General features: G+C 37.7%; 1 protein-coding gene across 26 annotated transcripts; it reads left to right on the top strand.

Annotated features, from left to right (window-relative positions):
* The first annotated feature begins 1,271 nt into the window (after positions 1 to 1,271).
* On the top strand, positions 1,272 to 25,410 carry znf740a (zinc finger protein 740a). 26 transcript variants are annotated; one of them, XM_085160910.1, is made up of 21 exons: positions 1,277 to 1,694; positions 4,097 to 4,259; positions 4,469 to 4,651; positions 5,281 to 5,427; positions 6,057 to 6,177; positions 6,419 to 6,502; positions 8,553 to 8,636; positions 10,442 to 10,525; positions 11,018 to 11,101; positions 11,570 to 11,653; positions 12,042 to 12,125; positions 12,776 to 12,859; positions 15,280 to 15,363; positions 15,737 to 15,820; positions 16,215 to 16,298; positions 16,705 to 16,788; positions 17,906 to 17,989; positions 18,390 to 18,473; positions 20,721 to 20,804; positions 21,287 to 21,405; positions 22,206 to 25,410. In XM_085160910.1, the coding sequence occupies exons 2-21, from the start codon at positions 4,215 to 4,217 to the stop codon at positions 22,377 to 22,379; spliced, it is 1,965 nt and encodes a 654-aa protein (XP_085017036.1). In that variant the 5' UTR covers positions 1,277 to 1,694; positions 4,097 to 4,214; the 3' UTR covers positions 22,380 to 25,410. The 26 variants fall into 26 exon arrangements, with proteins under 26 accessions (XP_085017060.1, XP_085017052.1, XP_085017053.1 ...); XM_085160908.1 differs by having other exon boundaries at positions 1,277 to 2,049; XM_085160907.1 differs by having other exon boundaries at positions 1,278 to 1,690.
* Positions 25,411 to 25,512: the final 102 nt, after the last annotated feature.

The following is a 25,512-nucleotide window of genomic DNA, read 5'->3' as shown; positions in this document are numbered from 1 at the left end:
TTAGAAAAAAACCCAACAGTCACATGACCCTCAGGCTGTTACCTGATATGAGCACCACAGCCTGCTCTGCACCACTCCAACAATAGTGCATTACTGTAAACTTTACCACAAATGTGCAAACTAACCTGATTAGCCTGCACTAAATTGCACTAAACTGTCTAGTAAACTACTTTCACGAAACCTTGTCTTTAAATACCACCAAATTAGCATCCATAACACATCATATAAAAAACACTATCTTTAAAAACACAAAAATTTAAATAGGACATTACATGCATGAGACTGTCCCCGTGTATATACTGTATGTATAGTAACTAGCTATTCATCCTTATTTATTCCGCAATTTATCCCAACATCTTTGCACTTGGCACCATTAAACATATGAATATCCCATACATGCTGTTAATGTCTGTGTCATGCTGCTGTGTTGCTGTAGTCTCCACTGTTTGTCTATTCTGTTTACACTGAGAGCAAAGGGGTGAAAAGGAGCTCAATTCCTTGTATGTGTACACAGTCTTGGCCAACAAAGCTGTTGCTGATTTTAAATTTCCGCTTCACTAAAAGTTCACTTGCTGAGCAGTCCCTTCTTTTGAAAGTAACACTCATCTTCCTCTCGTGTTGTCTATTAATTTCTAAAATGTATCACGTTAACGTTTTTGTTTGGGGTTTTTTCTCTCTCCCTGGGAAATACAGCAAGGAGAGGAGGAGCTACAGAGGAGGGGTTTGTGTTTGCTCCTCCTCTGTAGCCAGCTACTGTAGATGCTGAAACACCGCGACCGCTACCTTACATCTGCACCATGAACACATCACAGGGATGGGAAAGAAAATATCCTAGGTGTTGTGCCAAAATAAGTTAACAAATTAATAAAAGGTAATAATTTTCCAAAAATTTCCTGCCTACACTAGCCTACATTACAAGTAAGGCTAGTTTTATGACACAAGCTACAAGATGCGATGAACTATAAAAGCCAATAAGTAATCAATGATATCCAGTATTATATTATTAATGGCAAATAAAATAATCATAGCCTATTCTAATCACCGATTGATATAGATTAATTAGAGGAAATGAGTTTAATTCAGGCTAATGTGTAAAGCAAATACAAAAGGAAGGCTCAAAGTGCAGAATGAAACTGACTAAAAGGAATCAGTGATCCTTACACTACTGACAATGACGTCACCAAATCTAATATTGCTATAGGAATAAAAGCTGCAGGGTCCACGATAATAATAGTAATGGGCTAGTGATGGTTATTAATTTGGCCCCATGTGCACTTCAGCCAAGCATGTGCAAAGCGGCAGCAGACTGAGCTACTACTATAACCCTCCGGTGTTTGTGTGCACGTCCCTGTTTTCTGTCATTTTAAGCGCTCGCTCCTTTTCGTCTGCGTCTCTTCAGTCGTAGTCTGTATCTGCTGCAAACTCAGAGAGACCAGCAGCACCACAACACAGCCACAACAGTGTGGAGTGGGCGTCAAAATCCCCACGCCACTTATGAAAATGGACTGAGTTTTTGTCCGCCCTTTCGAGCCAAGGCTCTCTTGTTCAAGGGGAGCTGATAGAAGATGACCCTTTTCTCTTCGCTTGAGGAGGCTTTGCTGCTGTGTGGGGGAGTGGGTTACATCCTGTGGCGTTTCCTGTGTTTGTAAACTAGACGGTACAGAAAACGTCGGGCGAGTGAAGCAGAAAGGTAGGTAAATATATTCCCATTTCTTCTCAGATGCACCGCGGATTCCAAATGTGCATTAAGCGGTCTGGTAGCTTTATCTGCAAAATCCACCGTGTGGTAGTAGAGCAAATGGGGGTTTGCACAAAATTACGGCGTCAATGTTAGCTCTCGCTAGGCCGCTAACAAATGTTAGCTTATTCGTCGGGAGGGGGAGGCACTCGCTGCGACGGCCATCACGAATGCCTTTATTACTCAGTCTTGTCTTGAACCGCTTTAGCTTATATCGTAAGAAGCGTCGTTTTGTAAAAATAATAATATTAATACATAAATCTAGCGATATATATACTCTCGCTTTGCAGCTGTGTTACATCGGTGACCAGGTGGGCTTCAAAATTTGCTCGATTACTGGCAGTAACATTAGAGTGGGCGAGGGCGCCCGCGAGCAGCTAGCTGATGTTAGCTAGGTTGTTCCAGCATCAGCAGAACTAATGATGGGTTGGGTGGTAGTTTGAAGGCCACCCGTCGGTAAAGCTAATAAATTATATTATATTCAGTATAATATAATAATATTGGCTCATTTAATTTTCTCCGCCATCACAAAACACAGCTACTAAAAACTGAAAATAACTACGCGACGTGTTCGTGTAGTGTTTTAATCAGTGTTGGCTGATGTTAGCATTTCGCTAGCTGTCTGTTTTCCTAGCAACGTTAGCCCTTTTTAGTTAACCCACGCCGATGGCAAAAACCTGGTATAAAAATATTGTTGGCCACGGTTAACCTTTGTAGTGTTGCACAAGCGTAGCATTTAATCCGTGTAACGGTGAGTATAACAACGATCCTTCAAACTAACACAAAACCCCATGAGAACCCCTTCACAAGACCGAGCAGTGTTTCTTTCGGTAATTTAATGGCCTCCTCGTAACATTCGAGTTAACAAACCTCGTGTTTAAAAATACAAAACGCACGTTTAAATGCAAACGATCAGCGTGGGTGCAGTCGGAACTTTACGTGCTTTTTTTTACTTTATTTAGGCTTATAATTTATTGCATTGCAAGCACTTTTGCATTAGTCCCCAACAGCACACTAATAATCACTCATTCCACAACAGCTAAGGTTTTCTCCATGATATCACCCCAAGTTGTACTTAACAAGGGATTCATGTAAACTGAGTTATTTCCTTCAAAATAATAATAACCTCCCCTGATAGAATCGCACCCACGCAGCTGCTTCTTTTGTGCTATTAAATGTTGAATTCTGGTTTGTATTTTACATGTTTTTTTTCTTTTGTTACCTTTCGTACTTAACATATGTGCGGTACTATAAATGATACATGATTTTTTTTTTTTTTTTTTTTTTTTTTTTTTTTTTAATTTCCCATGTTTAAGTGTTTGGACATGCTAATTGTCTCATCAGTCATCCTGGTATTTTAAAATGTGATTTGTCTGACTCTCCTGTAGTTTCTCTGCAGTATGCCCATCTTCACAAGTTTCTGTTTTTGCACAAATATCTACTTAATTCTGAAGACCTGAAGTTTTTACACAAATTGAAACCAGCTAGACTAAAATGACCTTTCATGATGCCTTAGAAGAGTTTCGTATTTATTACCTAGAGCAAAGTGGACCTTTTTAGATTGTTAGCACAGAGCATGTTTTTTTTAAACCACTGGGGAAATTTTCATAACCAAACTTCATCCAAATACATACACCAAAAATTATCATTTGGTGTGCACTAGGCTTACAGTATTTAGTAGATTAACAGAAATGGTTCTCAAAACACGGAGCTTTACGATCCTTACAACCTATGCAGCATATACTGCATCTATATGCTGCACATAAATGAAGTGATGCTAACTTAAAATGTGTAAGAATATTTAGTTATAAATTTGCATGCATTGTACTTAAAGCTACTGTAAAATCGATGCTATATGCATATCTCTTAAATTCACCTCCACACTAATGTCTCAACACAGACAAATCTAATATGCAGAACTGGGACTAAAACAGATTAGAATTGTAAATTTGCCCACCCATATTAATGATCTCTTGCAATCATAGGAGTGTTGTTAATGTTGTGCAAATTACAAGCAACACATTTTTGTTGTGTTAACTAAACAGCTGATTTTTTTTCCTTGTATTTTGCTGGTGTTGCCTCAGCAGTGAGATTAGTATGATTTCTGATCCCAGTCATGATTTGGCGTGTTTATTATAAAATGGGGGAAAAAACATAGGTGTAAGGTAAAAATATAGCATGATTAAGTAAATCTTAGCCACAGTTAGTAAACCCTTTATGCAAATCGGTCCAATCATTTGTCCAAATGAGACACATTTCTGTATTATATTTCTTTGGCATATGTAACGGTAAAGACAGCAGGTGCTGCTGTTGTAATTTAATGTTTGTCTGTTTCATCCACATCCTCCTCTTCCTCAGTTTTAATGCTTGATGAGTGAGGTGGGTGTGGCTTCCCACCAGCCCGACCATCCTGACTGACGGATCTCTGGATGACCTTGTCCCCACCCCTGCCCCTGCGCTCACATATACAACAGCAATGTCACATCTGCCCAGCAGCTCAGTCCGCGACCATATGAAATGGGTTTGTTTTAAGAACACCAAAGTGGTGACAAATAACTTTACTTGCAGTCTTGTGTCACTCAGGATGTTGTCGTTGATGACTGCCAAAGCACATTGCGTGCTACTCGCAGTATTGTCTTAGATGCAGATCATTTGAAATTGCAGACTGCTGATTTGTTGAAATGCTTGATGTGTTTGGTAAGTGTTGTTGTTAACTCTCTTTCTTTGCAGGCGGGGCTGCTTGGCTGCGAAGCGGTCCTGTCCAGTATGGCCCTGATGCAGGCCAGCTCCATGGCCGCTCCACCCAAAAAAATGATGGCTCCACTTGGCCATGCACCACCTCAGAGAGAGGGACCTGACCGCGCTCCTCAGAGCCATATGATCCTCCCATCTGGAATGAGCTGTCCACCCCTGGTTAGGACCCACGTGGGAAATGTGGAGTGGAAATTGGGCTGTTTTATGTTGTGTTACTGATATTGTGAAGGGTGTAAACACTTGGCACAATTCTGAATTATGAAATTCAGAATGTAAGCAGACATCCTATTGTGATTTCTCCCAGTTTAAAACAACTTTCGCTTTCGGTTTAGCATTTTAACTTATAATTTAGATTGGATATAGATTGAAATTGGGATGGAAAAGGGGATTAAACTAAGCACTAACAAGTTATACTCAAGGGTGCGTAGTTGGTTCCCTTTTTAGCCCATTTTCCTTTGTCTTCCACAACTTACAAGTTTTTTTGTTTTGGCAAACGAAACTTGCAATTACCAGAAAATTAAAGAGCACTCATCAGTTCTCCATCAGAAGGTATGCCAAATGGTTTTAAAGTATGTAATGGTTAAACTAAAATTAGAAAATACAAACCTCAACTGTTATATGTGACCAACCTCTGCTGCCAGCGTTGGCAGAAATGGACATAATGGCTAAACTGCATCATTTCAGCTCAGTAATGGTCATACCTTTTTTGTCTCAGAGAGCACTTTTAACCCATTCTTAAAAATAGGAAATAATTAACTTTTTTCTTTTCTTTTTGTCTGGCTTGGTAGCTTATCCGGAAGGAAGGTGAATTCCAAGCTCCCCGCCTGCTGGATGAGAAAGAGATGAGGGCCAACGAGGACATGCAGCAGAAAAAAAAGAACAGGAAATCAGTAACGCCCTGTAAAGTGAGAGAACAAGAAGGAAGGGGAGGGAAGGTCAGTGGCTCTGATTGCTAAATAAGGATTTGTCTCTGTTGCGTCTGTTAATTTTTGCTCACTGCAGAAAATGCGCCCAAGCCGCTTTGTACATATTTTGTAGTTAAAGCATTTAACTTTATTCGAGTGGCCTGACTTGGATCTCTTGTGTGCACATTTTGTTTGTGTGGGGGTGGGGGGAGGAGCTCAGGGAAGATGTGGAGGGGGTGGAGGATCTCTGGAGAGGAAAGAGGGGGAGGGGAGCAGAGTGAAGCAGAGCACAATAACTGCAGTTGTGTGCATAACAGGGGGAGCAGTAACATGAGGGCATTAGGCCATTGGAAGGGGTTGTGGGGTATTTTGTCAATTCAGATTCAATGACGTAGTTTGAAAAACAAAACAACCTTTTATGTTGTCTTCATTCATACTGCTGATTTTAAGGATTAGTGGTTATAAATAACTCTCATTTTATATCTTAGGAGAGTAATAGCTATAGGACTGCACTTGCTGACATTTCACAAAAATTAGAATATCATCCAGTTCTGATCAGTTGGACGGGTGCTTTTTTGGGGGTATAACTGAAATGTTAGTACACAACGAAGGTGTAGGATTTAAACTGTTTAACCACTGTTCTTGACCATTCTCTGTAGGGTGCAGGTGGCGATGAGAATGGTCCATCATCCAAAGTGCAGAAAAACTTTATTTGTGATCACTGTTATGGAGCGTTTAGGAGTGGATACCACCTCAAAAGACACATCCTCATTCATACAGGTATGGTTTGTGTTTGGAACAGCTCAAGTGCAGTTAGGCCAGGACAGCCTTTATTGCCTAAATATGTGAATGACTTGTTAAAAGAGGCTTTGAAAGCTTGAGTTATACTGAGTCTAGGAGTGTGCAGCGACTGTGAAGTTTTGCAATGGTCTGCTTAAAACGTTGTTTGGTAATAGCTTTTGCCTCACAGCCACTCGGTATCTGTGGGGACTTTAACTAAAACTGGTGCTCTTCGGTTTAGGGGAGAAGCCGTATGCTTGTGCCGTATGTGACATGAGGTTTATTCAGCGTTACCACCTGGAGAGACACAGCCTCATTCACACGGGTATGCGTCTTTTAACCGTACCCATATTACATAAGTCTGACTACTTATGTAGTCTGTCACTTAAGTCAATGGACAGATGCTCAGGATTCATTTTGTCAGTGGACAGTAATTTCCAACAAAGCCACTCCCAAAATCTGTTCACCTCAAAATGTTCAGTCTGATAATTATGTGTTCCCAATAACTGGAAAGTTTACAGTGGGAAATTGAATAATTTGTGGTCCAATAACCCCGAGTCCACTATTAAAAACTCTTACTTATTCAGCATTTATAACAAGTTTTCTTCCCTCTGGATTATATTTTGATCAGCATCAGTTGTAGAAGTATTTGAAAAATTTTAGCATGTATATTAATTTAGTCTAACAGAAATGATGATACAAAATTCTCTGTGCTCAGTGTTAGATTTAGTGTTTAAAGTGGGGTTTTTTCGTTGTCTTTAGTTGCACTTTTTTTCCCTTTATTTTTGTGTGTAAATATTAAGATACATTTTAGTAGTTTTCTGTTTTAACATTACAACTGTAAACATAATACAGTCCATTTCACTCAAACTTGCACAGCAGAATCTTTCTTGCTTGCTTACAAATTTGACCAAATTACAAAGACTAAAATAAACGCCTGTGTATATTAGTCAGTTTTGTAACACCGTATTGCTGTTAAACAATTCATTTTTGTCTAAAATCCAGGTTATGTTATTCTAATAAAGTAAAATGTGTTTTTGTTTTTAGTTTATTTTGGCTAACTCTACCGTAACCCTAAAGCAGAGTTCAGCTGTAGGTCTTGTGGAGGCTGAAATTACTACCAAAGCTTTGAAGCTTAGCAAATAATTACCACCACTGCTCAACCTATTAAAACAGCAAAGAAACAGAGGAAAAAAGGACATAGCAGTAGTAAGGTGAAGTCAAGGTGTGTAAAATGAGATGGCTTATCTAAAAGATGAATAGCCAAACAATTGCATACAGCATCTATATTTTGGTACAGCTCAGGAAATTAGTCTGTGTTGTGACTTTGTGCAAATTCAAACTGATTTGTTGGGTCTTGTTTCCAACTTGTTGGCTCTTTGCTTAGACTTGTTCTTTTGGCTGTTTCCTTTTTAATTAGCAAGATAAGCATTTTTTGATCTGGACTTTTGTTTGCGCAGTGCTGTTTGATCCTCCCAAGATGTCTGTTTGGTCTTTTTTTTTTTTTTTTTAAAATTTAAACTTCTTCATGGCAGATATACCCAAGTTTTCTGATGTTACCGTATGCAGTGCAAAATGATGGAACACAAGTACAACAGACCACATTTGACTACCCTTTCTTCTACACCATCTTTTTTTTTTTTTTTCCCTTTCCCAAATATCTGCCAAGACTTTCTTGCATGCAGTTCCTATACAAGTTTCAATTCAGAAACAGATATATGTTGGTAAACGTTCTCTAAACGGTTGTTTAGAAACCAGCAGTATCGGTACATAGATGAATTATTTATTATTTTTCCTCCCCAATATTCTTAAATTTCTAAATGACAACACCCACAGTTCTCTTAAGACTTTTTGATAGTGGACTTAAAGGTGGAGTTAGACCTGTGGACCCGTTTCTGTGAATTTGAATGCCTGAAAGCACAGACTGCAAAACATGCAATGCATAGTTATTTGTGCATGTTTAAAATCATTTAAATAATTTTTGTATATAATTCTTTTTTTATATGTAGTAAAAATGACTGCATGGACATCAAAGGACTATGTTCTTAGTTTTTTTGTTGTGTTTTTTGTTTTGTTTTTAATTAGAGGATTTTGTTTTAAAAAAATACTTTTTTTTAAAAAAACCTCATTGTTTTAAAGTATGCACTATGTGCAGGTCAAACCTGTTCTTCAGAGCTGCTGCCCCGTTAGTCCCCCCATTTTATAAATTTAATTAAAAATTCACCAATAATCTTTAAGAGTAACCACTTGCACTTTGTGGCAAAATTGCATCTGTTCTTTGTTTTCTACATTATATATTATATAATTTTTTTTTCTAACATAATCGCTTATTTATTAGAATGAATAGCTAATAATTTTATGCTCTGTGTGTGTAGGGGTGAAGCCGTACGCTTGTTCCATGTGTGACATGAGATTTTTCCAGCGTTACCACCTGGAGAGACACAGACTCACTCATACGGGTATGCGTCCATTTACCGTACCCAGTTTAACTTTTAAAATCAGTTCTCTGAAATCAAAATTTATGCATTTAAAATCAGACACAAACAGCTTCCAGGTAAACATGCGGCTGGGAAACGGCCTTTTATAGTTTTCTTTTTGTTTTTTTGTAAAAGGAGAACATTTTTTTGTGGGATTGAACTTTTGAGTAAGTGTTGAACACATTGTTTAAAGAGCTCTTTAGGGTATTTGTTATACCATGAAAGGACTGAATTTTAATATATTCAGAAGAGAGGAAAGGGAAAGTTTATCATGGTACAAAAATGCATCAGCATTTGATTTGCTTTATTTCAATCATTTAACGCTTGAAAAAGACACTTCAGTATACATCAGAATGTTAAATTACATGCATACAGCGACAAATTTTAGCATTTAGCATTGCCCAAAGTTGCTCAGGTGGACTTGTCAAAGTACATAATCCCTCTTGTACCATTGCTGTGCACAAAAATCTTCATTCATGCACTTTTTAGCCAAGGGACAAGACTCTTGTACAAAAAAAAAGTTGTCCAAACATTTGAAGTTTCCAAGTGTGTTCCAAGGGTTTGATCTGTCATGTTTGAACTTTAGCTGTATTTCAGTAAGTGCTCGTTGTGAAGAGCAAAATAGACAACAGCTTTGTTGAAATGAAATTTAAAAATAATTGACTGTCATCTGAGAATAATTTCACTTTATTAACATTTTTAAATTGTATGTACATTTTTTATTTTTATTTTTTGTGGTGAATCTCTAAAGAACAACTAGTGTACGAAACAGGAAGTGTTGACTCAAACAACTGGGGCTCTATTGGGGTTAACTGAAGCCCCAAAATATTGTCCGTCCCCTAGAGGTCAAGTCATCACACACAGCTAGTGTAATCCCCGATTGATACTCTTTCTGCGGCTTCACTTCGGGCAAAATGAGTAAAGCTTGCCATCAGCTGTTGTTTATAGCTGCATAGTTGTGTACCAAGTAATCATCAAAAAACGGACTATTACTTATTGATAATTGACTTAGTTGATCTACAAACGAAGATTCAAGAGTTCAATTATATTTTTTTGTTCTTCTTTGAAAAGTGACATTTCAGTAATGTGAAAATACTGTTTTGCCTAAATTTCACATTTCTGTTAACTGTATGAGAAAAGTCATATTTAAGTAGTTGATTTGATTTGGCCATGGTATATTATGGGAATAGTCCTTTGATGTCCACATTTTAAATGTAAACTAATGGCTGAGGGCTTCATGTTTCTAAGCTGTAACTGCCTTGCTTTTTAATTAACATTCATACAGTTACTCAGTTGCGTCTCTTGTAACTTTATGACAGAAAGCAGATTGTAAGCTTTTGCAGGCCATCATTTTGGTGTGCAAGAAAGAAGCACGCATCTAGCAACATGTTTTCTTAATTTTGCTGTAAATGGAATCAATGTGCACTGTGTGAGAAAAAACATTTGCTAAAAAATGCTTTGTTTCCACGAGTGATGGTTAACTTTGGAGAATGTTTGTGCTTCGGCTGGCCGGTGTGATTGTGCTCACCAGTTGTCTCGCTGCTGACATGTATGGCTTATGCCCTGTTGCTGCTTCCCCCCCCCCCCCCCCCCCCCCCCCCTCATAGTGCTATTCAGTTTATTTGAAAATGAGCTGCCCCCCTTTCTTTCACTGATGGGATGTAAAACAAATCGCTGTTTGCATGAAGCCTGGTTAGAATATGAAATGCCTGCCAAAGTCTTGAGTAACTTCATGCCTTCCTTTGAAGGAAGGTCTTAGCTAATATGTTGATACTTTGTGTATGTAGGGGTGAAGCCGTACGCTTGCTCCATGTGTGACATGAGGTTCTTCCAACGTTATCATCTGGCAAGACACAGCCTCACTCATACTGGTATGCGTCTGCTTACCGTAGTTCATTAGGTAGACGTGTTTTAAGTGTCTTAGCTTTCTACCTTCGTGCATCGTGAATAGGATTTAAGCCCCCCAAAAAATAAATGAATAACATGTTGAAGAGCATGAGGATGTATCCAGACATGTAATAGGAGGATGAAAAAGTGGTAAACCTTTAGTTGAAATCTTGCATACATAGTAGGGGTATGTAAACAACCTCAGCTTTTCCCCTGCTGAAAGCTCTACTTTATCTGTACATTTATACCGTTTTTGTTTTGTTTTATCTTGTTTTTTTCCAAATTTCACTGAAATAAGTCGAGTGTTATCATAGTTCCTATAACCACTGCTAAATCTAAATTGTGCTTTGGCTTCTCAGGCCGATTGGTATAATATGTGAAACAAAAAGAAGAGCTATTCTAAGGGAAGAGTTGTGGTCATGTGTTAAAAATTGATGCCGTTTCTAGCTGATATTTACAAACTTTTATGTGTGTAGGGGTGAAGCCATACGCTTGCTCCATGTGTGATATGAGATTTTTTCAACGCTACCACTTGGCAAGACACAGCCTCACTCACACGGGTATGGGTCTGCTTTTTTTTTTTTTTTTTGCTGTCTTGGTGCCCATATACCCAATTTTAAGTTCGCAGGCCACTCCTTTTTATAGGACCAAATACTCATAGACATCAAGCATTTTTGTAACTGTTGAGGCATATAAGGAGTGCATATCAGTTTTCTACCTCAATGTTACAATAACGGTCATCTTGATGAGTAATTTGAGTCAATTTTGGCTCTCAAAAAGCTTGTTGGCATGAAAAGTTTTAAGTTTGGCAAAAGACATTTTTGTTTTTTTTCCCCCCACCCACCCTTATTACAGACATGTTAACAGATTATGAAATGTTAGACATGTGCATATAGTGTGGCACTGTACTGGTGCCACTGCTTTTGGCATGTCTGGATACATTATATAAGTGAGTCCTTGAATTCATTGTGCTTATTTTATTATTGTTATTACTATTATTTTCAAAGGATTTTGCTCTGTGTGTGCAGGGGTGAAGCCATATGCTTGCTCTATGTGTGACATGAGATTTTTCCAGAGATACCACCTGGCAAGACACACTCTCACCCATACGGGTACTAAGTTTTACTTGTCCCTCTCACTTAACACCATTAGGGCTTGTTGATATTTGTTTCTATGTGTGTGAATCACCTACCCGACAGACACAAAGCAAGCTGTGATTTTTGTTACTACATTTTCTTGATTGTTAGACATTAAGAATTAATAGTTTTGTCTTTTCTGTTGTATACGTTGTATTTGCTAACTGCTGTTAGGGTTTATGTGACACATTTTTCTGTCTTGTATGTTTAGAATTAGCTGGTCATGAAAGTACTTGCTCTTGTTATTAAGTAATATTGACTAGTTTATGTAGATTGACAAATTTTGTGCACATAGTTCATGAGAACTTTTTTTTTTTTATTATTATTTTTGTCCCCCCTAAAATTTCACACTGTATGCGTTTAGGGGTGAAGCCATACGCTTGCTCCATGTGTGACATGAGGTTCTTCCAGCGTTACCATTTGGCAAGACACAGCCTCACTCATACTGGTATGCTTGATTAATTGTTCCCCTTTCACTGTGAAACCTTATATATTTATAAACCTTATACTCATTTGTTTTATGTTGATTTCACCGTCTTATATGATACTATAATTATCACATTGTTGGTAAATTAATTCCCCCTCATAAAAAAAACCAATGTTTAATAGAGCTTTTAGGCTTTGTTGGAAAACTGTCCACAGAAAAAGTGACTCTGTCAGTTACCTTGTTTTGTGATTAACACTGTAATGGCACTATTGCATGGTTATTCTTGACTATTGTATATTGAATGAAAGATACATTACATTTAAAAAGCCTTTAAATTGCAGACATTGGTAGTATAAAATGTCGTTTGCAAGTACCTGTTTCCCCACATCTGGAGAAACTAAATATTGGTGATTTTTCTTTTTTAATTATTTTTTTTAGTGGGTAATCCGTAAGTTTCAACTAAACTTTAACATATAAAAATCGGTTTCTTTGATTATTTTTGATTTCTTAATACGCCCTTTAATGTCTGTATATTGTTAGTCTTTTCAGTGTAATGTGTTGTCAGTAAAAAGGCATGCTACAATAGTTAATCTGTCATTTATTTAAGTCTTGGTGTTTATCACTTTCACCAGTGTGTTGAAATACATCTGATGTTGTTGTGCTGTCTTTAGGAGTGAAGCCATATGCTTGCACCATGTGTGACATGAGGTTTATACAACGTTACCAACTGGAGAGACACAGTCTCACTCATACAGGTATGCCTCTCTTTTTAAATCTTGCCCCCCTCTCACCCTGACTTTCCCCTTGCATGTGCCCACAAATAATGTTTACATGGCTGCTTCAAACTCGAGTTTGTGTTGCTTTCTATCACTTTTCTGACAAATGCTAATTTGTCATGATCTACCTGTAAGAATTGGTGTAGTAATATTTCCCCCATACTTTGTATATGAAATGACATGATGACTATAAAGTGAAAACTCAGTACCACTCTAGTCTCTAGTGTTTATTTAGCTATTAAAGTCATAATTATGTGTGCTTTTTTTTTTTTTTTTTTAACCTAACAATTATTGTGGTAACTCTGTTTGATACTTCAGCAGAGATGGGCAGTAACGCATTACTGTAATCCGATTATGGGTTTCAAGTAATGAGTAAAGTAAGGGATTACTATTGCAAAAAAGTAATTAGATTACTGTTACTTTCCCGTAAGCAGCCTGCGTTACTAAACTGTGATTTTGTTTGTGAGAGTGTCTGATGACAATGACATACAAGCATACGACGTCCGTGGCAGCAACAGACATGTGTAGATCAACAATGGATAATATGGAGAGAGTACGACCACAGTTTGATTGCGTAAAAGTGACAAAAACATTAACGTCCGCTGTACACTCTACATGTGAAGAAAACTTCTTTCAACACCGAAGTATTAACCTTTAAATTTGAGCAAGCACCTATCACGCTGCCATGGGAATGTGAAATTCGCAGAGAAACCGCTGGATACCCCCACTGACATGACCGCTGCGTCACCGAGCATACCTCCACTGGCCCCACTCACTGGAATATGCAGAAAATAGGTTCAAATGTTAAACAAATTTCTTCCAGTCAGAGATGGTTGCATATAATTGAATTTTTGCTTTATGCAATGTGCATAAAGTTAAGACGTTTTCATTTGATTCAAATTTATATGATGGATAATGCAGAAAAAGTCAAATTAGGCTGAAAGGTCTATTGCTTTATCATATATTCAGGTTGTGTATCGTGTGGGTTTTTTGTTTTTTTGGGGGGGGGGCGGTGTTTTTTTTTTTTTTAAAGTAACTAAGTAATAAAGTGACTAATTACTTTTGAAAATAAGTAATCAGTAAAGTAACTGGATTACTTACAGGGAGAAGTAATCAGTGATTAGTAACTAATTACTATTTGCAAGTAACTTGACCAACACTGCATTTCGTGATCTCTAAATGAAACATTTGTGAAAAAAAAGTAATGTTAGTTTAATTCAACTGTTTATTTTATTTTGTGGAATTAAACTCAAAATTCAAGAGCATGAAGGTGGTGTGTCTGCAACAAATGTTTTTTATTCAAAGTACAAAAGATGATATTGACAGTTATGACATTGTCATATTTGCACCATTTACAGTATGTATCAACTTTTTATATTAAATCTTGTAAACTGTGTGTGTATGGGGAAGAACAGAAAAAGGAGAGTCATATTACTTGCAGCTTTGAATATTACAGTTAGCCAATTATCTTGATGTAATGAAAAATTTTTTTATTAAAAGATGAGTGGGCTTTTTTGTTTTTTACATGTTGATACTGAATTTAAGATTTGTTCATTGGGAAATGTGCAAATTTACAAACTGAATTAAGGGGTGTACGTTTTGTGGCCTTGTTGGAAGAAGTGGGAGGGGACTTTAAGGGAAACATTATCTTTTCAGTTGATGGGAATGTTACTTAGATCGGGACTGCCACTATCCAGGCCAGTGTTTGTTTGTTTTCCCCCCACATAATCGTGTCATTTCACATTCAAAGTGATGGTCAGGAACTAACACAAGCTTCTCTCTTTTAAAAAAAGCTGTATATTTCCAAACTACAGATTTCTCTTATGGAAGATAAAGTTAATTTGTGCTTCGGTGCTAGGATAGGTTCTGTATGATGATTTTCAGAGCAGTTTCCTGTTAATTCTTGCTCCGCAAATGAATGTGCAAACTTAATGTCTTGTGCAGAGTTGTTTGCCAACTGCCTAAAATTGTCACACCTTCTGTGATCAGCGTGAACAAATCTATTCCAGAAAACCTTTATGTGGTATGTTGAAATTACACGATTAGAAGCACCCATTGACATAGTGTGAAAAACTTTTTGTTGTGCTAGTTGGAATGTGGACTTCAATTTTCAACCCAATTTTTTATTTCTATATTTTTTTTTGTCATTTTGATAGGTTTGGTTTTTTTGGTTAGGAAAATTTTAATTCTCCTTTCTGCACAGGGCATTTTCCTTATTATTCAGAGATGCAAATGTTTTCAATTGGAATGACAGATTATTAAAGCACGCTGGAATTTCCAGTTTAAAAAAAGCGCTGATAAGTGCAGCCAAACTTTACTAAGGAATTAGTAAAGTTTAATATGGATCAATTTTGGCAGTTGAGTGTTTTTATGCTAAAGCTGGTACTTTGTGTGTATAGGGGTGAAGCCGTACGCTTGCACCATGTGTGACAAGAGGTTTTTTCAGCGCTACCACCTGGCGAGACACAGCCTCACTCATATGGGTATGCGTCTGCCAATCTTAAAGCTGTCACAAAATTAGGATGCTGCTACATCTGTATGCTTGAGCTAGTCTTGTAAATCTGTATTCAGACACAGTTTATGATAAGATTCATTCTAAGTATAATTTCAGCTAGATGACATTATCAGCTCATGTTTAAGTGAACTTAAGAGCCCCTCTGGGAAGTTTGTAATTTGAAACAAGCATCTTAGATTGTACCCCTGTAAGTTACTTCAGGGGTATGACATTGGTTATTAACCACAGATATCAATTTAATCCACACTGGCACATTTAATTTATCAGGCATAATTATAGATACATTTTTTTTTCTCTGTTGTAGAGAATCAAAAATAATTCTCTTGATGCTCTGCGTTTAGGTGTGAAACCTTACGCTTGTACCATGTGTGACATGAAGTTTTTTCAGCGTTACCACCTGGCGAGACACAGCCTCACTCATACGGGTATGGGTCCGTGCACCGTGCCCATGACATGTGTTGTTAGCAAGTGTGCACATTTAATTTAGTTAGTTTGTCTTATTACTTATATTTAGGGGACATGTCATGTATAAATATTATAAACATTTTCTTGTCTTTTGTTAGCTGTCAGCAGTCAGAATCAACAGGATAACCATAATTCAGTATTTTGCTGCTTTATTTTTGTTGGCAATTCTAATCTAAATTTATTTGGGGAAAAAGTTCTGGTTTTGCATGAATTGGCCACTGTGTGGTTAATAACCAATAGCTTAAATATTTTTTTCTAAATTTAAAAAAAAAAAGGAAAGAAAGAAAGAAAATAAAGGAAAAAGAGGGAGAGACCATGAGGCAAAGTAATATAATATTGCTACTCTGCGTTTAGGTGTGAAACCTTATGCTTGCACCATGTGTGACAAGAGGTTTTTTCAGCGCTACCACCTGGCGAGACACAGCCTCACTCATATGGGTATGCGTTCGCCCACCTTACCCATTTCACTGAAATCAGACTGTATGTGCATTTTGTTACGAGTAAGCTGTTTATGCTAGTTACTTTAAAGTGGCCAGAAGAATGATGTTGATGAAGCCTACCCTACATTATGTTCATAATTGTAACGTTTTATGTGACTGTGAGGAAATACAGGACTGCAACATCATCAGCTCATGTAATGTGTTAAGCTGTGGATTTGAGAATTGGTTCAGTTTGTATTCTTTACTGGAATTGGATGAACAACAAGTTACAGCTTTAAAACAAAGGAAATTAATAATAGTGGTTAACAACCCATCAATTCTGAATAAATTAAGTAATATGCTTATTGATGGATTGTGAACACAAAAACGAGTCTGAAAATAATACCTTAATGCTTTGCATTTAGGTGTGAAACCTTACGCTTGTACCATGTGTGACATGAAGTTTTTTCAACGTTACCACCTGGCAAGACACAGCCTCACACATACGGGTATGCGTCAGTGCACCTGCCCATAACACTTTATATTGGTCACTGTCACACAGCTTTTATTGTACCAATATCAAGTATTACCAAGTACCACCAGTTTACATCTTGCATAGCTATATAGGGAATTTATAGAGATGCACCGATTGCAATTTTTCTTGGAGAATCCGGTTGCTGTACACACCTACCAAACAAATCAGGTTCAACAGATTTGTATAACAAGACAAATGTCAGGGCCGGCATCATTTTCCATTATCCTTGTAACTTCACCACATAACGGGTCATTGACTTTTTGTGTTTTTCACTTATCTCCATAATTTCCCTTGATATTAACCTCTTAAAATCGTTGCTTATACCGAGGCTCCTGGTTTGCAGATGGCTCTGAGATCTGGCTAGCTTTAGTCACGTTCATGTTCAATGGGATCAAAGTGATTTAAGTCTCAAACATTTTTGTGGTGATCCTCCCCAGTTTGCCAAACTTTGTGCCTTGACTCACAGTGAGGAACTTAGATGCTAATGACATGTTAACGTATGGATGTGAATTGATTAAGCATGCATGAAACTCATTAGTAACCCAACGTATGGGAGCCAGTCTGGGCCGACAATGTTGGAAAAAGGACGATTCTGCTCCTTCATGAGTCAATCGGTGCATCTCTAGTAATCTAATTAAAATAATAGACACCCTTTTGAGCACATAGCATCTTTTGAAACAAAATTAACTGTAGAACTCTGGACTGTAGAGACATTTGGCTAATTAGAAAAATCAGAGAATCTTATTTCTTGTGAAATCCTATTTCATTACTTGCCTAAAAGGAGAGATCACTGTTGGCAAAATGCTTAGTTAGTATTAAGACTAAACAGGGGTCCTGGGTCCACCACACACATCTTCGCACGGTCTCTCTCCACAAACCGTGACAGTACTACCATGCTTTTATAGAAAGTGATGGTCTTTATTAAAGTTTACCCAGAGCTTCAGTTGTATCTAGTGTTTCATGAAGAAAACATTTGGCATCTTTGTTTTGCATGCATTGGCAAATGTGTGGTTAATGAATAATAGCCTAGATTTTTATTGGTAACATGGAAACTGAGGTAAAGTAATATAATATTGCTACTTTGCGTTTAGGTGTGAAACCTTATGCTTGCACCATGTGTGACAAGAGGTTTTTTCAGCGCTACCACCTGGCGAGACACAGCCTCACTCATATGGGTATGCGTCCGCCCACCTTACCCGTACTACAGTACTTTCATTATGTTAAATATAGGGACAGTTACTATTATTCTTACTAAGTAGTGCACTTATCTTAATCAAGGCTATCCTGTATTATCTGTGAAAGGAAACATTATTACAAATCTTGGCATGTACGTAAATCTTGGACTGTGATATCATCAGCTCATGAGATGTGTTTAGCTGTGGATTTGAAATTTGAACAACAGTTTAATGTATTCTTAATTGGATTTAGAGCGTAATCTTTGGCTAGATTAAACAAGTGAAGCATGGTTAACAACCCATCAATTGTAAATTGATGTTAAAAGTACAATATTGATTGATGGATTGTAAAACAGAAGCTCAAAGACCTGAAATTAACATATTAATGCTTTGCATTTAGGTGTGAAACCTTTTGCTTGTACCATGTGTGACATGAGGTTTGTTCAGCGTTACCACCTGGCGAGACACAGCCTCACTCATACGGGTATGCGTCCGCGCACCTGCCCTTATCACACTGTATACAGTACTGTGCAAAGGTTTTGAACAGTCAAAATAAAGCAAGGCTATTTTAAAAGATGATGCCATGAATAGTTCATTTTAAGTAACTCCATATAAAGACTTCATATTCTGCCTGTTAGTTATAGGAGAACATGCCACAATTTTCTTGTCTGTATCGACTGTTTCAGCGCGTTCTCTCTTCATGTAATCCCAGACCATCTCCATGATGTTATGGTCATGTAGAGGGCATCTGTTGTAGAATATGATGTTCATTTTGTCACTGATCTTAAGTTCTTTGGAACTGTATTTATTTAGGGTTGTTTTACTAAAGAATGAATTGGAATAATCAGACACCTTGATTATAATATTGTTTGATGTAAAAAAGATATTAAGAACTCGAGTTTCTCAAACTTTTTCACAGTACTGTAGATGACTTTTATTTATTGTGTAATATAAAGGATACTTCTGTGTAGTTATAAAGTAGGCACATCGTTTAGCACTTCTTAGGGAGAATACTTTTGGATCTAAAACAGTATTTTATTCCCCTAGGGGTTTGGTTAGTTGCTCTGAATGTTTGAATTGCCATTGTTCACACTTTTTTTTTTTTTTTTTTTTTGTAGTGTGTTTGGTTAATCTAATATATGAACTGCAGAATATCTGACCAACACCCTCACCCCATTTAAACCTGGTTGTGATGTGTATCTGGATACATTATCTAGATTAAGAAAACCCTGTGTATTATAATTGGATGCCAAAGGACCCTGAGGGGTTTCCAAGGCTGCCAAGACATCTAATCTTCCCAGTGTGTCTTCAGTCTTCCCCTGGGTCTCCTCATGGATGGACAAGTCTGAAACTCTTGGCCTACAGTGTCCTGGAGGCCCTGAATCACCTCAGCTGGGTTCTCTTGGTTGAGATAAGGACTCTGCTCTGAACAGCTCCCAAATGGCTGACTCTTTGTCTAAGGCTGAGCTCTGACGTATGTTGGAGGCTTATTCCCATCATTTGTATCTGTACTTTTTTTTTGTTCACTACCCATAGAACTTGTGTCAACGAGTAAAATCTGATATTTCAACTTTAGAGCACCAACATTGATGAAAACAGAAACACACACATACTCAGTAGCTGGGTTGGTATTAATACTAGGAGATTTAAACAGACCCTGGAACCAGCACTTAATCACATTTTCCCGATTAAGAGCAGTACTGATCATTTAGTTTATCTGTTGAAAATGCAATTCATCTAAAATGTTAATCCAAAGGTCTATGGATCAGATTTCATTAGACAGATAATGTGTCCAGATTGCATACATTTAAAGTTCTAATACCAGGTGTTACTCTGGGTTTAGTTTGTTGTTGAGAAGGCTTAAAGCTTTTTGAAAGAATCTCCTTATAGGTAGGGTTTGGTCATAATCATTTCGAACCCCGTTCCAAATCCAATACCTGAGATTGCCAAGAATCAAATGTTTAGAACACGAAACACATTTTGTGTACATTTTAGTAATTTGTCCTTAAAGTCTTTTGATTCTTTTTAATCAACGGTATGAAATGGCAATTCTGATACTTCTGTGTCCCAGTAATGGGTGCATTAGCTCTCACCCGTAACCTAAACCACAAAATAAGTCAAAACCACTTTTTTCCCCCCCCCTTTTTTTATTTTTATTTTTTTAAATAATAACTCAATGTTACAAAATCCAATTGTCACTGACAAACCAGTGTAAAACAACTAGGTTAAACATTAAACAGCCCCAGTTACCAGTTCTACCTTAACTACCCTCATTTTATTTTTACATTTATGATTGTAATAATTTAATCAGTAATCTATTAAAGTGTTTGTTACACGACATATTGACAAAAACCTCAGCTAAACATGAGTAACTTAGTTAAATATATATAATATTAGTAAAGAGGGGATGTGGGTCCAACATCAAATTTGTAAACCTCAAAGGGAATAAATACTATGATTTCTATTTATTATTGATGCACAATGACTTTAATCTTATACAGCACACAGGACAGGCTTTGGTGATATTGTTTCAAAATGTGTATCTCCTGTATTATGTTAAAATCTAACTGAAGTCTATTAGTTTATCCAGTGGTCGGAGCTGTGTAGTTGTAGTGTCTAAACATTTTGGCGTTATGTTTGAAAAATAAAGTACAGAGTGCATAGTTAGGTTGAAAGTTGTGTTTGTTGGACTTGTGAGTGGTAGGGCTAATATATTGCTCTGTGTGTGTAGGGGTGAAGCCGTATGCTTGTTCCATGTGTGACATGAGGTTTATTCAGCGTAACCACCTGGAGAGACACAGCCTCACTCATACGGGTATGCGTTCCTCTACCGTACCCTTATTACGGAGAAAGGCACTGGCGCTTGCAACATAACTGGGTCACAACAAACTCGAGTTTGGATTGTCAAGTCATTTGATGGGATGTTGAACCAGTCTCCAAAAAAAAAAGAGAGAAAAAAAAAGTTGCCCCAATTTGTGGGCCCTCCATCATGTGTACATCCGGGCCACAAAAACATGAAATTCCACTTTGATCTACACATAATGAGTTGATGACGAGGCCTTTTTAGAACATCAGTTATCAGATGCTGAAAATTCACTGTTGAAATTTACTAATAAGGGAGTTGTTTTTTGTTTTTTTTCCTGATGTTTTTTTTTTTTTTTTTAATTGTTTTTGTTTTTTTAAGTGTTGGAAATTTAGTCTGCAAAGAAAGATTTAGTAAGTAAAAATCTGCCCGCAGTTTGTTGGTACAAGACGCTAAAATTGATGCATTGACTTTGTATTTGTGTGCTCTTTCAGGAGAGAAGCCATTTGCTTGTGACATGTGTGATATGAGGTTTATTCAGCGCTACCACCTTGAGAGACACAAGCGTGTCCATAGTGGAGAGAAGCCTTACCAGTGTGAACGGTGCCAGCAGGTATGTATGAATAAACACGGAGTACACGCGTGAGGTGTCATACGTGCTGAATTTCAAATTTGGACTTGAGTGGGTCGTATCAGTACCACCAGACTTTTCAGTTCCTTTAGACATCAGGCTGTTAAGTTATTTTTCTTAAGAGGTAAGATTCTCATACTGCAGATGAACGCCAGCTGCACCGCCTTTGACTGCACCTAGCAACAGTAGTCCTTGTTTTGCTCTGTGGCGAGCTAACTGAAGCAGCACGGGCTGTGGGTTGTGGTTTGAGTGAAGATGGAACTAGATATATACGTTAATACAGACATAAATACAATTATCAGTGAAAGCCACAGTGGTGTCTCTGTCAGCAAGCCAGCCAGCTGATGGGGGACAAATACGGCTGGAAGAGATGGGTCTAGCTCATCAGCACAGACTGAATTCTTAGAAAAAAAGAAGAGGGGTTCTCCACGAGTGATTTGATCTTTGCCAGTATCAATGCACTAAAACTAGAAATGCTAAAATATGCTGCCATATAAATACTTGGATGGATTGATGGCACTGCATCTGGATAAAGTATATATATAGGGAACAACTGTTTTTCCACATTGTTAGTCACTTTGTTGAAATATTAGGGACTTCTCTGCATTTCCCACTCTTTGTTTGCCCTCTGACACGCCTGAGTTTAGAGTAATCATGTATGGTTTAAATTCCTTCCTTCATAGTTCCATTTTACTCTGACATTTTTAATTTTACCATATTTTTAAAATGATGACCTCGAAATTGACCTGAATTTGACCGTGTCTAATATTTATCTTTTGAAGAACTTTTCGCGCACAGACCGACTGTTGCGACATCGGCGGTTGTGCCAGGGGCGCGGCGTAGCCAAAGTAGAGAACCAGCCCTGTTGCGAACCACGCCCATATCCCCAAGAACCCCCACCGGCACCACCAACCTGGAGCCCCCTGCATCCACCTCCGGGTCGACTGGCGGTCTGACATTCCATCTTCCCTGGATCCACAACACCTCCAGAGACGGGACAAGCCACAGGGTTTCTTCTCAGCTCTGTGCAGAGTGCCATCACATTCTAGCACAGACTGATCTTGCAGCTCGAGTCTTGGGATTAATAACGACAGCGGGACATTTGTGGGTTTTTTTGTTGACTTTTTACTGTGTTTCTGTTTCTTCCCATTTTTTAAGATGAGACTTTTCTGTGATAAACGGTGGTCCTGTTTTGTACTTAATCTATTTGATTTTTGCAAAAAAAAAAATTTATTGTTCAAAAAAAAAAAAATTTGCATTTGGTGGTACTCGGACAGGAAACGGTTGACTGTGTGATGAGGTGGTGAAGAAGAGTATTTGAGCTTCTTTCTAATTTTTTGTTGTTGTTTATTCTCTTTGGCCTGGAAAGGATCATAAAAGCATTTCAGGTTAAAGTTATTAAAACTGAACTTTTCTTCCAGGTAAAGTGAGGAAACTATGTTGGCATTTCATGTACAGACCGGAGTTTACTTGCCTTGTATCGGACAGTGTTAAGCATAAAGACAGGTCATTGAAAGCATCATTATTATCATTATTATTATTATTATTACTGTGTAAATCTGATGTGATGCATAAAGTGTTTCCTGGCTTTTTCAGCTCGGAAGGTCCAGTTTTAATGATTATTTTGTAAGAAAAACAAGGTGTTGACGTAAATTGGAATTTGGCTCAAATGCAGTCTTTGGCCACCGTCACCATCGTATCCTGAGAAAACCCGAGTAACTTTGCGTGACATAAAACTAATATCAATAACTGTAAAACCAGGACTTCCAAGAAACGAAAGTGCGACCTGCAGTCGACGAGGTGCGCACTTAACGCGTGTCGGGTCACAGAGCGTCACGCGTTTCTCTCCGATTTGAAGAGGCAGAACAGGACGGCAGACTTGGCGAGCCCTCCTTCATGTGTACCGAGGGCGTGTGGTGGTGTTCAGCTGTAAATATACAGAACATGTATAGAGATCTGCAGCACTAAAGCACGACATTTCCTCTGCTCGCTCATGCTGCACAGATCCTGGTGTATAATGATGCAGGTTAGCCACTTTTGAAGTCCAGTGATGTTTGTACAGATCACTTTGTGAGATTAGTGGGCGTATACAAAATCTTGTGGCCTTAGTATGTTTCTGTTGTTTTCTTTTCTCATCTGCCTTTTTCTTGGCCGTTTATTATTGTGGATCAGATGTATTTACTAGCCTTTCGTCATCATCATCATCATCATATTATTATTATTTTTAATCCTTAAGCTGTCGTGGTTACTGAATGTGGATGGATTCAGTGGCGCTGAACCAGACTAATGTGCTCTTCTGTTGAGAAGTCATGTTTATGGTGATAACTGAATATTTTGGGTCATAGTTACTGGTGATGGTGTAACACAGAATATAATCCTAAAAAAAAAGGAGGCCCTTGCGCGTGGCGGTCCGTGTGAGAAGACAGTCGTGCTACGTTGTTTTCCACGTGGCGGTGCTTTGGCTGGTCGCAGGCCGCGGCAGGATCAACACCTGCTTGACTCTGCCGCACACCTAACAACTGCTTTTTCATCCAGACATTACTATACAGTTGGTGTGGAATAACGGTCACGTCTTTGGGTTTAGCCTTAAGTTGCGGATACACAAATAGTCATTGTAGTACTAAATGATAGCGTTATAAGCGATTTCTTTTACCTTTTGAACTTTTGAAAGTACTCGGTACAGCAAGGAGTGGCCCCACGGGGCCCGCTTTGCTGCTTTTTAATGACTTTCTCAAACACGCTCCTTTCTGTGACTGGTAAACTTGTGATCACGTCGTCCTGTTGTTTAACCCAGAAATGTCAGTGCAAACTGGGGCAAATAATCTGTTGGTAACTACGGTCTTATTCGGATAAATAGTGAGTGGTCCAGATGATACTTGTGGAGATGGGAGTCCCGCCACGCTTTCTATAGTCTGAATTGTAGGATAAAGAGATGTTTGTGTTCGATACAGAGAAGTGGAAGACTGAGTCGTGTGATGTTTTACCAAAAGTATTAATGAGAAGCTTTCTTTAAATGGTCCATTGATTATCAAATCTGTGTGCACAAAGATGGGATTCTGTTATCAGCGGCTTGGCCTTTTAAAGAGCAGAGGAGCCAAGTTTGAGAAATGAAATCCTCTGCTGTGGAAACACTATTCCCAATCTGTGGAAGGGACACTTCTGGTGTGAGCACATACTGAAAACGGCAAAAGGGCAATACAATATATAGTAGACGTCACTTGTTAATACGTTTTTGTCATTCACTGTTTTTAGTATTCTCATTGTTAAATGCAATAGAATCCTGTTGTAAGATTGAGGTTTTATTTTCTTCTTTTTACAGACAGATCAAAGGAGGCTTTTGTTTTTCTGTTTTTTTTTTTGTTTTTTTTTTGTCTGCGAGTTTGTCATCACATTTTTGATGATTGTTTCAAGGACCTTTTTTATTCTGATGAAATTGTAAACACTGGAGTGTAAGGAAAAAAGACAAAAAAAGAGATGGATATTTTTGTCCTTCAATCTGTACTAGATTTTAGGTTTTAGACAAAGCCTATTTCTCCTCAACTTGACACGAAAGGCGGACAGAACAATTTGGATCAGTACAGTTGAGAGCCCAGTATGTTCGGTGATTTTTGACACTAGAGGCAGTAGTACTGCAAGAAAATGTTTTCTTTCTTATACAAAGTCCCTGGTATTTGTAGTAAATTATATTGACAATGGTATTAGATGAACAACAGCATAACAGTAGCTATCACAGATTAGTTGTTTTCTTTATTAGTCTTGCATGCAGAGTTATGGTCCTCAGTTAAGATAGGATCTTGATATTGATTATTTTGTGTAGGAAAATGAGTGCATAAGAATAACTTCCTAAAAAAATGTTACAATGATTAATGTAAAATGGGCTAACTAATATGTACCCTTGTGATCCAATTAGTTTCAACTGTATGAAAATCAGAGGAGAGGCTTCTTACTATTATGCTGAAATAATAAAAAAAAAAATTTGTAAAGGAATGTTTTTTTTTTTTGGTTTTTTTTTAAATTTTGTGTGTTTTTGATCTCAGGTAAGTTAAAAAAAAACACTTCAATGATATGTCATTTGTATTTGATTCAACA

Source organism: Neolamprologus multifasciatus, chromosome 5 (genome assembly GCF_963576455.1).
Source record: "Neolamprologus multifasciatus chromosome 5, fNeoMul1.2, whole genome shotgun sequence".
Lineage (NCBI taxonomy): Eukaryota > Metazoa > Chordata > Actinopteri > Cichliformes > Cichlidae > Neolamprologus > Neolamprologus multifasciatus.
The sequence above is the reverse complement of the archived record's forward strand: the minus strand, read 5'-3'. Positions and strand labels throughout refer to the sequence as shown.